This window comes from Eutrigla gurnardus (assembly GCF_963514095.1).
Source record: "Eutrigla gurnardus genome assembly, chromosome: 4".
NCBI lineage: Eukaryota > Metazoa > Chordata > Actinopteri > Perciformes > Triglidae > Eutrigla > Eutrigla gurnardus.
The window spans coordinates 19,658,274-19,673,962 of NC_139918.1; the positions used below are offsets into that span (position 1 = coordinate 19,658,274).

A 15,689-nucleotide genomic window follows, 5' to 3' on the forward strand; every position below is an offset into this window, starting at 1 on the left:
GATTTGCTCATGTTTATTTCTGATTCTTATTTGATTAACTGAACCAAAACATTTATCTCTAAAGCAATAAGAGGAGATGCTTGTTTCAGATTAACCTAGTGTACTTGCTTACCATCTGCACTACCTGAGCAGGTAAATACAGACACTACAACATACACTTCATCCAAATATAAACAAAGCTGAATTTAAAAAAAAACACTAGGATATTGTTGCTTGATTGTTGCCCCTGAGTGGGGGATGAATGAGTGGGTCTGCTATGGACGGAAGGTATTCTAGTCGGACACGAACCAGAGCTGCTCTCGCCGTTACAATAAAACGACTCCTCCTCTCACTGACCAGCAAAGCATACTTATTTAATGAGCACAATATTTTGGCTTTTAGGTCGTGGCTGGATGGGTGAGTAATCATTTTAGGGTTTATGCAACCATCGCTTTCCTAGATGGGATTTGTGAACATGTTGCACAAGCCAGTACTTAGTGGCAGCTTATTGGAAGTACTTAGGACATGATGACGATGATGCTTTGTGATCTGATAGTCAATGTAAATGATAAGATCGTCTCCATAAAGGTAATGATTTGGGATGACATTATATTTGTACTCTAAATACAAAAAGGAACATATGTTTTTCCGCTCCTCTCTAATTGATTTTTCTTGTTTGTTTCTGACTTCTCTTAGTTTCGAAGGGGAAAATGGTTCATCGTTGTGCTGCAGTCCTTCGGACCTGCAGGCATCCCCGGGTTCGGGTCTGGTTCTCCATCCCAACCAGGCGGCCCACGGCCAGCGCCGGGAGTCCTTCCTGTACCGCTCTGACAGCGACTACGAACTGTCGCCGAAGTCTTTGTCACGAAACTCTTCCATTTTTGGAGAACTGTGAGTTGAAATCATTGAGAACGAATGCTGTTGAATCAAATGTTTTTAGGTCAGTCTTTTATAGTTTCACATCCCATTTCAGGCATGGAGAGGACTTGATAGTGACTCCATTTGCTCAGGTAAGAGCTGAATACGATTCATCTGCTGCAAAGAACATCCGACATTAATGACGTTTGCATTTTTTGGGGAACTACTTTTTTTTTAAGATATCAACCACCTCATGGATAGAAAAGTACTCACTCAGTCATGATTAACCTCTCTGCCCCCTGGTGGCCTTTAGTGGAATGGAACGGTCTTTTCTCTATTGGTTGCAGTTAGTTCCAAAAAAACATACTATAATGTGATTTGGAAGATACCGAGTGTTGCTGCATTCATAAGGTGCACTTTGTAAGATTGCAGCCTAATGAATGCAGCAGCTATAGTTTCCCACCTTGTTATGACGTATTTAAGAGAAAATCCAGGTTTATGAACATGCTGAGCATTATGCACCTCAGTAATTCCTAAAGGTTAATAACTGAGGGACAAGTACCAGAGAGGCAGTGGGATTGAGAGTCACTGCTAAGTAACACATTGAAACTCCCCAGATGCAATAACACAGACAAAGTCTGCACAATCTGCTGCGTGTCCAAGCAAACAAGAATAACTAAAAATCTAAACACAAAAAAACACTTTGGGGATTTTTGGGGTAGCCATCACATTATCACAATACCATGAATGTTTTATGTGAAGTTTACATTGTGGATATTCTCTCAAAGTTCATGCAAGTGTCAAATTGTAATCCTCTAATATTTCTATATAAATGTTGCTTTTTCATGCTGATATGTCTCATACTTCAACACAACCTTTGCCACTTTTTTCCTTCTTCTTACCCCTTTTTAAGGTTCTGGCTAGCCTTCGGACTGTCAGGAATAATTTCACCACCTTGACAAATGTACAATGTGCATCCAATAAGTAAGTATTACATTTTTTTTTAATACTATCCGCTTGTGTTTTGTGCGATTGACTACATGCTGCAGAATGTCTTCCTTTATGCAATCAAGATTTTTATACTGGGTGATTTTTTTTTGTTTTTAGAAATCTAGACTGGCAAAAATATCACAAAAGGATTTTTATTGGAGGACAATTGCTTTCAGGAACCTGTTTAAATGCAACAATTGAAGATGCCAACATGTCTCACTTGGGGGCGCCAATGCATCAAAAATATCTCTAATGCTATTGCCTCGTGAAGGAAGAACTTGCATTAAACCAAGCAAAGATTCAGACATCCAGATACTCGTGTCTGTATTGCTAAAGCTGATTTGCAATAGCAGCATACAGTGACATTTTATTAATTTGTGCATTAAGACTACATCGGCTCACTGGTCCAGTTCAGTGGCTGCAGTTGCATCAGATTTGCCGGAGGTCAATACAACCTCAGAGAGACGGGGGTCACTCTGAGCCAAAACTGAATTGGACATGACAATGTAGAAAATCTGTCCTGCGTCCAGTTCAGAGAATTGAGGGAGCATCCCATTTTTGTGTGCTGTGGCAACAATGAATGCTCTTTAAACTAAAACACACTGTAGGGGGGGGAGTGAATGCAACCCTTTGTTACACATCAGGGCTCCTGATTGTAATAGTTCCTGGCTTGTTTCTCTCTGGTTGCAGGAGGTCTCCTGCTGCGAATCAGCCTTCTCTCACCAAAGTATGTCTGTCAGGTGAGTCCTATCCTAAGCCTGCAACAAGCAATGCAATGCACTTCTATGCTGCTATATTGTGATAATTGTATACATTCTAAGAAATCAGTCAAATGTGGCTGTTGGAGGATTTTGCAGTTTTGTGCATAAAGAGATAGCAATGTTAGCTACATATGATTAGAATCTGCACAGTTGTCAACAACATGCATACTTTGAAGAAAACGTATAAACAGTGAAGAGCAGTGACATACAGCACATTACTACAGTCTCATACCTGTGCAGTGAAACATTGATTGTTCCTTTTGCAAACACGGCACACGTTCACATTTCACGTTCAGTCGTCTGCATGCAAATGATGAATTACAGGAAATGGGCTTTGGGTAGAACTTCCATCGCTTTCCATGTCAACACACAGTAATAGACGTTTACACTGGCAGAATAATCGGTGTCACCTTTGAGCATTTCCACTCGTGCATGTAGACATTGTCTTTTGAGTCATACTTACAGAGAACTGTGACTTGGGGAAAATTCCCAGGCACATGCCCATGAATGGACAGAATGAAGGACAGAGTAAGAACAATGTAGAGAGGGGTAATAATTAAGATTTGGATGAGGTAGTTGTGAAAGAGGCTAAGGACGGGTGTAAGAACTGGAGGAGGGATATTGGTTCCTGCTGCACTGGTTCTTCAAGCCTGATTGACGTCAGCACAGCGTGCACACGGGTGCTCTCCACTTCCTATCAGCACAGATGGCCTGCACAGTGCGTCCCGCAGCAGGAACAAAATGAAAGACAACTGCGAGGCTCTTATTGTCCTTCCTCCTCGACACATCTCAGGAGCCTTGACCTTCTCAGAGTCATCTCTGACGAGCGGAACCATTCTGTTGTTTGCTTCCATCACGATCCGGGGGAGGGGGGGGGGGGGATGAAATGAGAAAAAGAAATATGGTTTAATTAGTTTGAAACCTCCGATATGCAAATACAGCATCCTACTCTAGTCCCAACATAGAATATCACTGGCGTCAACTTTTCCTGAGCATACTTTGAACACCCAGAACACCTGCTACTACAGTAAATAATAGCAATTGTTCAGGAGGAGACGACAACAATTAACAATATCACAAGAAAAGATGCCCTCATATCCTCCCTTGTGCTGCTTTCTGTCTCGTATTCGTCAACTCTCGTACCGGAAAAGGAGACCAGATTTTTCCTGTTTTCCATTGTGTGGAAAAGATACAGTACCTGCGTATTCATGGGCATGGGCTCGACGTAGATGCCCAATTAGGAGCTCTGTGAAATGCCAAATACCGCCTATAAAGGGATTTGAGATGGAAGAAGTGAAACAAAATGAAACGAATTACCAAATAGTGAGTGTAGTGTGAATTCCTGTAGGAGGATGGTGAGGTTAGACGGAGGTCAAGTGGGCTCCAAGGAGAATGAGCGATTGCCAGATTGTTGCTGGGAAAGAATGAAAACACAGCAAAGGTCAGAGAGAGAAAGAGGGAGACGTCACGGTTTATGAGCCTTTTAATCATTATGAGAAATGGGCGAAGCAGAAAAAAGGTCAGATTGGTTGGAATAAACAAAAAAAAGAGCCAGAGGGGCAGAGGGCATATTAAAAATCAAATGCGTCACTGCAGGCTGTTTACGTTGTTAGCATCTTATTCCAGTAACGTGACGGGATCGTAGTTTTCATCATGTGAGTTTGCAGTTTACGCTTCACATTTGGCCCCATCACATGCAGTCCCGTGAGCCCCGCCGCCACACAAAGGGCTCCCTCTTCCCTGACTGATTCGGATTATAGGCTTTGCTCTATATCACGCCTGATAAATAGTACTTTTGAGGAAAATGCCCGATCATGACGTCTTTCACCGTCAAGGACTGGTGATTAATCTTTAACGGTTATCATCAGCATTAGATGAATATTGTCACAGATGGTCAGGACTCCGGGGTCAGTGGTCAGTCATTTCACTAAGAAGTGGATATGAAAGCTTATCATGTTGGAAGGAGTGTTCCCTTTTGAATGGCATTGAGAAATTAATGTAATAAAAATATATATGCTTACACACACACACACATAAATCCCAAAGTTTGTCACGTTTTCACTCCGTTCCGAAAACGCCTCCTTGGTTCCCGGGAAACTAGCTGCGTGTCCACTGCACTGTAATAATAATAACTGTCAATAACTTCACCCATGTTGCTTCAAGATTATGGAAAATTGCATGTGCATGCTACATATAGGGTGTTCTCACAATCGTATAATAACCTTCACGTGCACTCACGTGCTGACACTGCCTAATGTTTGCATTGGGCGCGCTCACGGAAATCAAATGTCCACCCACGGATGTCTTACGCCAGTTCAGTTTGTTCTCGTCACCCTTGTTGACAAAAAAAAAAGCAGTTTGTCCCCCTTTTTGTGGGACGCATGCCAGCTGCTCAGGAGGAAGTCACTGCAGCTCAACCCGTGTAAAACACACACGTTCTCCGTCTTGAATCCACAGACACGTGAATTCGTAAAATGCCGAGGGTGTGGGGCCCCGCACAATAAGCATTACTCATCCATCTTTTGTCTCTTTATGTAAACATGTCCTGAAAGACATGTCCTGAAAGACTGATCTGAGACTGGTAATTCTGAGAAATATGAATAGCATGTGTTGCTCGCCAGTAATTTGAGCTCAACATCTTGTTTCTTTGGCACCAATCGGTCTTAAATGAGGGCAGGAATGTTGGTGTGTGGAACTGCGAGCGTGGGCATGCATAAGTGCAGCGTGAAATAAAGCAGCGTACTGTGGATGATGCAAAGTTTTTCCAACGACCTGGTGGCCAAATATGTCTAATTAAACATTTCAGGATCTGCTATTTGGTGACATTGTGTTACCGTGCTGATGAAGGCGATTAAACCGTAATTTCTCAATTTCTTATTTGAGCCAATATTGTTCGCGCATGTGACTGCTGTTTAAATATCATTACTAATGATGAAGTGAACTCCCTGGCATTAAAAGATAATGAACCTATGGGGCGGTTGGACACACAGACAGACAGATGACCACCAACTGACAGAGGGAGCAAACGTGACCCGTCATTTTCGGTTTGGGCAGGCCGCTCTGCTCCCGTCCCGCGGTATAGTCGCTCTGCTCCGCAACAGGAATCCATGTCGGGTTTTTTCCGGGCTCACATCCAAAGGAGAGGATCCGGAGGGCTGGAAGCGTGCAGCCTGGTTAAGTATTTGAATTATGTCATTGACGTCAGCACGGTCATTAACCTCTCTGTGGCCCATCCCTCAAGCGGGCCCGTGCCAACACAGCTCCATGGTGCATTGTGTAGAAGCTGTCAAACAGGCCCTGATGAGCCGTGTGTTTCGTTGGTTTAATTGTGGACGCGGTTTGTTTTGATATGCGAGGAGATTATGCCCCAGTTCTAAACTATGAGGAGACTTGATCGGAAGAGAGGACAAGTTGTGATGGTGTAGTTTCGGGGATGGAAATACGGTAAATGTCCGACTCATCACAGGTTCCTCAGACATTCCTTTCAACGTCATATCTCAATATTACAGAACAACATGTCAAATGTCTCACTCAGTAGCCACTTGTTTTTATTGAGACATCAAAATAACACATCTTGCATTTTTTTTATTGTTTCAACAATATGTAAATGTATAATATACTAAAATAGTGACAGAACTATTGTTTTATTATACATAACAGTATGTGAAAAATGAGATTGAAATGAGGAAGCTATGGGATTTTTTTTTTTAAAGCAGCTTCCACAATGCAAATTCCAAGAGCAATGTTTGTTTTACTGAGATAAAAGCCATCGATCAAATTCAAGATATTAACAGTATTGTGTATTTTCCCACGCTGTGTGCCGTTGACTTGTTCACATCACGTAATTCCTTTACTGCAGTCTTACGGGACAGTCATTCGGTAGAACTTAGGGGCTTTTCTTTGTCGTCTCTCCGTGACCATTTCCTAATGTCAAACGTGTGACCATATTGACGTACATTGGCGATGATATGAAGGTGATTCATTGGCCCATCCCTGTGTGTCTCAGCCTCATGTGTGGCGTGGTCAAACACACACGGAGTATGTGTCAAAGTGTGTTTTCCCCGACAGTCTTGTATGGTCGAGCTGAGAAATGTGTGTTTACGTAAATCCTGATGGCTCGGAGCTGTTTACACTCTAACTGATGGTGGTGACTCGAGGCTTTTTCATTGAAACTCTGTTGTCACTGGCTCCATTATAGCCTGACAAGTAAATAGTATTATGAATAAACAAGACTTAAGCCATATTAGTCACTGTGTTGAATTTGAGCTGAAAGGAATAATGCCTTTTTTTTTTTTTTAATCCCTTTGAAATCACATCCTTGGTCATATCATGCACCTATTTAACAAAATGTACAAAGAAAATGACAAAAAATAAATTTATCAATCGTCAATCAATCTACAACTTTGGCAGAGCTAGAAAAGATTGTGAAATAAACTTTCCAATGAAGACATCAAATTCCAGCAAAGTTCAGTCCTGCCTGCCTGTCCCGTTTCATTGGAAATACATCATGGAGAAGCTAGATTCTCTTGAAATCACCCTGGAAACATAAATACTACATGAAATCTCAATGTTACATCAAGCCTGTGAAGCTGCTTACGCAGTAAACTATTATTAATAGACTGATCATGGATTCAACTAGCGAACTGCATTTAAAGTCTCCTTGACCAGCTACAATATTAAAATGACCCTTACATGTTTTTGCATCAATATTTGTTCTACCCTTCTGCACAGCTAGTACTTTTAATTTGATTAAAAAAGATTTCTGGTGATACTTTTGTACTTAATGTAACATGTTATTGTAATTAATTACTTTTTCATTTTCATTTTCATAAGTAAAATCTGAATTATTCATCCATCTGGCTATAGCTTATCAGTAGGTGGTAGAATAGAATAGGCAGTCCATTTCTGTGCACCAAACCTGAGCCAGACAGCAAGGAAAGCAGGTTCTAGGGGGCAGATTGAGAGCACAGAGAGGGGCAGTGTGAGGTGGATGTGAGCGGAAGGTGTCTCAGGCGGGAATGGAGGTGGGGGAATGTTTGAGCCCGGCCTCGCTCGTTGGTGCAGTTGATGGCTCTCACAGAGGCCGGTTTGTGGCCCTATAGGGGAGAGAGTTGGAGGGAAAAGGGGGAGAGAGGGGAGGCAGACGGGGTCTGTCTGCACACTGAGGTCTGTTGTCCTCTCGGCAGCCTCCAGCATATGGCCAAAGCATTAGGACTCACCAAAGAGAAAAAAAATAGACTTCCACAGAAAAAAAAAAAAAAAAACAGGCTGGAAAACTACCTCGCACTCTGTCTGGAGCAGGTTTTTCAGACTGAAAGTGCGTCACGCCAACCTTGACTGGTGACATTGTGAAACGTCTGTCAGCCCATTTAGCACTGTATTTATGATCAACCGGAGGCGACGATGGGTTCAGCAGTCCCATCTTCCATTCCTGTGTGTGTGTGCATAATTGTATTTTAATTACAACTCTGGATTATGAAACTCATGTTGGAGGCCCATCCAGCTGTTGTCACTTTTAGGTAACGCAGCAGAAGAACATGTGACGTTCTGCTACAGCGATCGTGCTGTAGGCGAGCGGCACGAAGCCAGACGGCGAAAAACCAGTAAACTTTTGTTCTGCAGTCTACATCTGAGAGGTTTTTTTGCTGCCGTCAGTCTCTGGACTGTGCGTGTATGAATCGGCCGCCAGCTTCAAAATGACCCCAGTCCTGGTCATACAGGCAGCGCGGACGGGCCAAGTCTTTGATTCCCGACTTCCTTGTTAAAATGTCTCTATACGCTCTCATTGGAGGGAGCGGGGGCAGGATGTGGTCGCACCTTCTTGGCAACGTCTTCTGCCCCTATGGCTCAAGACGGCCGCACGTTGGTGTGTACTCAGTTTCAACAGCTCACCGCCTTGTGCATGAGCTGCTTTGATGCTGTACTTTCTAGTCCGTGTCACTGACTTTTACATGGCTTGGATGCCAGTGGTTCCCTTTGAATAAATTGAACCCACCAAGCCAGCGTTATATTGTAGCCAAGGGGTTCTTTTGAATTCTCCAACCTGGAGCTCAAGTAAAGGAAAAATTGGTCTGACCTGAGGAATGAGGCTAGGGCCAGCAGTCGTGCTCCTGTAATCGGAGGAGCCAGCGGCATGATTTCTTTTAAAAAACCGCAGTCGAGCTCAAACGGTTTGAAACTCTACTCCCCTTTGTGATTCAGGAGAGATGCTGGTCATTATGCTGCTCTGATATCTTTCACCGGTGGGAGGTTTCCTCCACGGCACATATATCCTCTGAGATTTCCTTGAAGTTCTTTGTTAAACGCTGGCGGTTCGGAGCATTTACGCCATCACCATGCTTTGAAGTGCTTTGATCCACTACATTGGCGTAAATTGGGGAGCAGCGTGCTGGCTGTCCTGTTGTGCTAAGCATATGGGGTCAATTTCTTCCATGTGTGAAGCCCTATGAAGTAGAGATCAGTCTTTTCCATAGAAAAAAAAAGGGAAGGCGGGGAGATCCAGATGCGCTTAACGTTCACTCCCTCTGGTCAGAAGCTCATTGAATCAACATTCTCTCTGGTATATCAGGGGGTTATTTTTCTTAGTTTGTTTCCTTGTGTTTCGTCATCTCTGTTCCCTTTTTTTTTTTTTTTTTTTGGAAACTCCCTTTTTCCTTCTGAAGTTTGCAGGCCTACCACATGTGAGGCATAACTGCTAACGACAGAGCTTAATCGGCACATGACAGCTCCGATTGTCCTCAGCAGTCACTCCGCCGTTCAGTAATTCCGCTCCATGTTTTGTGCGAGTTCGGGGCCAAAGAGGAAGCGCTTTGGTTTCTTTGGCACACAGCGAGACCCCGGGCCTGGCCGTCCCCCAGTTCAGGGAGTCAAAGTTTGCCTCTCGTGTTGCTTGTGCAAACACAGAGTGTGGTGTTTGGTATAATTTTTTTTTTCTTCTCTCTCCCTCGGAGAGGTTCAGAGAGGAGAGAGCCAGTTTGTGAAGCGTGGTGTGTGCTGTTGCTGCAGTACAGCCGAGCGCAGCCTTGAAGTGGTCTGCATGTTTCAGAAAGGAAGTCATCGGGAGTTGCAACAGTGACAAAATGCATCCAATAAGTTAATATAGGTGTTTCTCTCTTGCTCCTCCCCCTTTCTATTCTCCCCACAGCTTCAGTGCTGTACAAATAGGATGCATTAAACGCCAGATGAGTGTCTTTTCCAGGTAGTGGATTTGTCATTTGTATGTGTTTAAATGTGGGGAAGGGGAGTTCACAGACAGCAGGAGGCAGCAAACTGCCTAGTTTGCACGGCAGTCATTCAGCAGAGTCGGGTGATACTGAAAGAGGGGGATAAGCAACGGAGAGAGAGAGCCTGAGAGGGGGCGGGGGTAACCAGACGGAGCGGGAGGGGAGCGCATGAGAGCGAGGGAAAGGGGGGATACTGAGAGAAAGAGACTACAGAGAGAGTCTGCAAACAGTAACTCTAGCCCTCGGTTTGTCTGAACTTTCTGTGGCGGTGGAAGAGTGTAACAAGATGAAGGAGCTGTGTGTACACGCCTCCCCCTCTTCCTCTGCGTCTCCTGGATGTCCTGCGGGACAGTCCTCCGTCAGATCAAGCCACGCCGGGACCCTCGGACCTCCACGCATGGTGTCGGGGGGCTCCGCGATGGACATGGATCCTCTCCGGCCTGATTACGTGTCCATGTGTCTGTTGGCAGATGAGTCCTACCAGAAGCTGGCTATGGAGACCATGGAGGAGCTGGACTGGTGTCTAGACCAGTTGGAGACCATCCAGACCTACCGCTCTGTCAGTGACATGGCCTCTAACAAGGTAGGACAATTTATTTATTATTGTATGTGTGTGTGTGTGCCAACAGCACATTTGTGAAGCTGCAGGGAAGCCTTTCCATCCACATGTCCACTTTTAAAAAGTTAGGTCATCTAATGGAACTAAAAACTCAACTTTTTATGGAATTGTAGTTGATTTCCATTTGAGCTGCTTGTTATGCACGATGCATTTTAAAGTCATATTTTAGGCAATCGAGCATCAATATCAACTGAGCTTTTAATCTCCAAATTTGAAATTAATAAATTGTCATATAAACACTAATATGCATTTAATGATGATATTTCTTTATGTATTTAACCGTGTCATTTCCTGCTCTATCCATTGTGATCACCATAAGACCTCGCAGGCACACAGCGCACCACCACCATACAGTGTCATGTCTCGCAAATCAAAAATGAAGTTCAGAGCAAATGCCATCATTTCACAGGTTCGATCCCAGATCCATTAGCTTTTCAATGTTGCAGAATTATCGTTCTCGCAGTCTGTATTCTGTAATACGCTGGCGAAAGACGTATTGGGGAGACTGAACTTGTTATATTGAGCTGACTCACTTGTACACAGCTGCACTATTGTTTTTCTGTTGCTGTGTGGTTGTCAATTTGAGCAGTGTATGCAAAATGTAAATTGTCTGGTGCCACATTGACGCACTTGCAAAGTAACAGCTGTTTTGCGGTCGTGTATGGGCTGGCATCATTTTATGTGAGAAAAAAAAGAAAAAGATGCAGCTGCAGATACATGCAGATTTAATGTGTGGATGTTGGCTGTCATCTCATAATCATAATGGGTCACACTTAAGTGACAGACATGCGTTTGTCCAGACTATAGTTTAAGATTAACAGAGAAAATGCTGTCTTTAAAGGAACATTCCACTGCTTTTCAACCTTTGTTCGCATCTTAGTCAAAAGGCGTCATGTCGGGCACGTTGCTCTTTTGTGTTGCTGAACCAGCCAATTGTAAGCACTCCCTTTTCTCCTTCTATATGATTATCCTTGCACTAGCTGTGGAAAGGGCAAGGTCACATCTGTGGTGTGTATGTACGTCTGCTTTGAAACAAGGAAGTAGGGCTCCTACAAGGGCTGGCGCTTAGTACCACGGTTTGCAGTCAAAACACAGTACATGGTACATACATACATACATACATAAATTCTAATCATTAACATTATAAAATGTAACTGACCTGAAGTTAATATTGACTTTTTCTCAAAGATTTTCTCAAAAAAGAAAAAAAAAATTAATAAGTCAAGTAGTGTGTTGAGCTAAATGCTAACATCACCCTGCTATCATCCTTGCAGTGACAATATTAAAACGCTCATGTTTAGCAGTTTTTGCATTTACCATGTTCACCATCTGAGTTGAGTGTTAGCATGCTAACATTTGCTAACAGCAAACAAGTACAGCTGAGCCTTTTGGGAATATCATTCCCCGTACAGATATGTGAATATTTACCAATGCTTTACACAAATTTTGAAATTTGACTTGATGATGTAAAGCTATGTGATCACTGAGGTGATTGCTTTCATCCTCAAGGAGACATGATTGTCTGTAATACAGTGTATAGTTGTATATTAAACCGAACCAATAATAATTTGTAGTGCAGTCTATAGATCCATGTATAACAGTACTCTGTAATGATGTATGTATACAATGCTAATCCGTTAAAATAATAATTAACATTCATATATTTGTAGAACATGTTATAATTCTAAATTGGCATTTCACAACATAATTTACCAAATAGGAAGTTTTATATTTGCTTAATATATATTTTATTCATGTTAATGTGTATTTTTGGAAGAAAAAAGTTTGGGATCAAATAATTCCGGGGACCCCCTGCAGTAACTCTGCGGACCCCCTAGGGGTTGAGGACCCCCGGTTGAAGATCCCTGCTCTAAAAGAACATCTTTAGACAAACTTTGCCATCCCTGGGGAAAAAATAGCATTCATTTCATGAATTTGCATAACAGACCTTTTTTTTAAATTCAGCTTTCTGGTTTAGTTCAAGTAAATCTAGATAAACACATTGTGGTGTTTCCAGACAACACAAAGCGGCTGTTTAGAACTAATTACTTCCCTTTGCTTTGATGGACGTTTTCTTCATGCGTATTTCATTTGCGTAGAGAACTAAATTACTAGACAGTGCACAGCATTACTCAACCCCCCCTAGACAGTGGAGACTGTACGGCGGCGTCTGCTTACATACACCCAGGGTGGTGTTGTCCATTTACGTCTATTCTACACTGTGGTCTGAGGGAGGACTGGGACGGGGAGGGGGCGTTGTCAGACCATAACGGGTGACTGCGACCCTGACACCAGTTTCCTGTCTCTTTACTTCCCGTGCCCCGGCGCTGCCCCCCCCCTCCTGCTCACTGCTCCCTGGTTACCAGACGACAATAGCTGCGCTTTGACCATGTGGCCAGGTTGAGTCTTTACGGACAACCACGTCACTGGGACCGCCAAGACAATGAGCACAAGGCCCTGCAGACGCTCGGCAGCTCAGCCACTCGGTCAGGCAGGCCTAGCATATTGTTCAGAATCCTCCCATTATGACACCGCCGCTAAGCATTGTCGGCCGATGGTGTTTCTGAAGAATGGAGGTCAACAGTTTATGATGTTACAGTTAAGGGGTGAGTCACTGTACTAGATTGTTGCGCAATGGTACAGGGATGGAAAGAAATCCTTAATTGGCCCAAAATTGGCGTCGAATCCACTTAAACACACGTATAATTGTGCCATTAATGCAGCATCTGCAGGCTTTTGCTGCTTCCCAGCATTTAAATGACGTGATGTCTGACAAAGAGCCCGTTTCTTTTGGGAACCAGAGAGGATGTAATTGAGCCCGCGATCAAACCCAGGGTGTCTCCGCTTTCAGTGTCCAAGGGCACAGGTGTATCCGGGGCTACGGGGACCACACACCCTGCTGACCGCCGGCCCGGTCGCTGTGACCTCAGAGCGGGAAGCAGCTCCCCCCCCTGCCCCCTCACTATCATTAGCCTCGCCACACTTCCACGCCGATGCCGGTGACGGCCTTGGACAAACACTGCCATCTGAATCCAGTTAGAGGAGCTTAGCGCTTTTGCGGGTAGCGTGCGAGAGAGCCCCTGAGCAGAGCGTGAGCGAGTAGGAAACTTTAACTCACGTGTGGTCACTTCAACTTTGAAGCGCCGCCGTCTTCAGAGGGGGAAAAAATGACAAAATTATTGAAACAGATGTAGCGGTGGGTCTGTAGCTGCAGCAGGGGTAATGGACATTAAATTATAGTGTTGTGATTCCGTTTGACTGAAAGAGTGGGGAGCGGATCAGACGGGCTGCAGTAGTGATTATGGGGCCTAATTGTAATTAAACAGTTTTACCTCTGTAATCTGCTGTTATCGTGGAAAATAAACCAGAATGAGGAAGGTAAATATGAAACCAGCTTTTACTGTAACCCTTTTCTTATCTAGTTTTGATCAAAACCTTCTAGGAAATGTCTCTTTCTCAACTGTGAAAACTCTTTTAGCGTAATCCACGGTATGTTGACACTGTAAACAGCCACGCGGGGCAAAGAGGCCGTATGGGATCACTCCGGGCTTTGTCAGATTGCACAGCCGAGGTATTGCAATATGAGGTCACATTGCAATCCACCTTTCGGTCTCTGCTCCCATTCAGTCAAGGTAAAAGTGTTAGAACTGGGCTTGGAAACTTCTCCACAAGGATATCATACGTGTCATTTATGATTTTCTCCACTCATATAATTAGTTATTACTAAGAACTAATTATTTGTGATAACTAATTATATGGAATGGGAAAATCATGACACGTATGACTCATGTTTTCAGTGATGAGCTCAAGTGTCTTGGTTGTTCTGTGCCTGAGGCAATGTTCAGAAGCAGGATGTATACCAGCAAGTGACCTGAATGACTCTACCAAGAAAAAGGGAAGTAGGTGGGGACGCAAGCTCGGGCCTGCGTTGGAGGGAGGAGCCATCGCTCTTTCGCTAGACTGTGTAGGCCAGTCACACCAGTCAGCTTTATACATTTCCTGCCTGACTCCACTTCAGACAAGACAAGAGAAGAGAGAGAGAGAGCGGATGCATTCATACTGAACGAGTTTTTGCTTGCGGAAATTTACAAGATATCTTTTGGGTTTCGTTTTTTGTGTTAAACAACAATGGGAATATCTTCTGAAAAGCAGATGAAGAACATTGGGATGCATGCAAGATGGAGAAAGGTGAGTTAGTTTTGGAGCCGCTTGCATTGTGCCGCCGGAGTGTGGTCTGCCATGTGGAGAGTGGGATTGATCAAAGAGTGCATTAAGTGGTTTGATCTAGTGTGATTTCTTTCGGAAAAAGTGGATTTAATAATATTAATAATAATGTAGTTTGCTTTTTTTTTTTTTTTACTCATTGAATTCAGATTTTCCTGTTGTGTTGTTTTTAGGATTCAGGCCAGTAAGACTAAACAATAGTGTGGTGGCATATTCGCCTTAAAAAAACACTTTTTGAGTTCATTTCAATAGTGTTTTGGCTTACATCCAAACAAAGACATTTTAATTACCATTTTGCCAAGCAATAACTCCAGTACATATCTCATGCTAAAGCATCCGCTCATCATCTTCTGAGAACTAACCACAGATTGCCGGATGTTATGAAACTTCTCGAGATTAGCTAAGACCGGGGTTTGTTCTTAGTGCGAGTCTTTGCTAACGTAAAAGGATGTATGACCTAACGCCATGCATTGAGTAATCTATTGTCCCGAACACACTCATGGACTTGTCACCATACCACGAGCATCTGCTGTGCGTCTGAGCACCGCTTTATGACTCTGGTGGACTTAAATGTGTTTCTGTGCCCGATTCATTTCCTAGAGGTCACACAAACCCACGCTGCTCCACTGCTTTAAAGAATCAATTACGAGCTCGCTGTGAATGGAATAAAGCCTTCCGCATCCAAGCTCGCATTTTTGTCCTTACGAGCTTTCTTTGATTTTTATGGACCGCCTTTGGCAGTCCAGGTCTCGAGTGCAGCCAACTCTTTGAAAATGGTATTCAAGTTCCAGAGTCAAGTAGATGTTCGCCGTCTGCTTGACAGCTATAACTGTTGAGACCTGAGGAGAAAAGACTCCATTGTAGAAAGAAAAAAAAATCAGAGCATTCATATTAAAGAAAAATGGGTTTTGCAAGAAGTGCTTCTTGTTATTATGCATCAGAATCTGCCTTCTTTAACAGAAACTGTGTCTGTGGTTGTGTTTTTTTACAATGTCTAGCCTAGTTGTGTCAAACTGGTGCATCTCTACCGTGTGT

The 15,689-nt window shown here is 43.4% G+C and overlaps 1 protein-coding gene across 2 annotated transcripts in view; it reads left to right on the top strand.

Annotated features, from left to right (window-relative positions):
- Positions 1-15,689, top strand: part of LOC311012047 (3',5'-cyclic-AMP phosphodiesterase 4B-like) — a 33,107-nt gene that overhangs the window by 9,440 nt on the left and 7,978 nt on the right. For both annotated transcript variants that reach the window (XM_084007336.1, XM_084007337.1), the window contains 5 exons: positions 676-870; positions 953-989; positions 1,751-1,821; positions 2,518-2,567; positions 10,282-10,394. In XM_084007336.1, the coding sequence (XP_083863462.1) occupies positions 676-870; positions 953-989; positions 1,751-1,821; positions 2,518-2,567; positions 10,282-10,394 (466 nt within the window). The remainder of the gene's footprint in view (positions 1-675; positions 871-952; positions 990-1,750; positions 1,822-2,517; positions 2,568-10,281; positions 10,395-15,689) is intronic.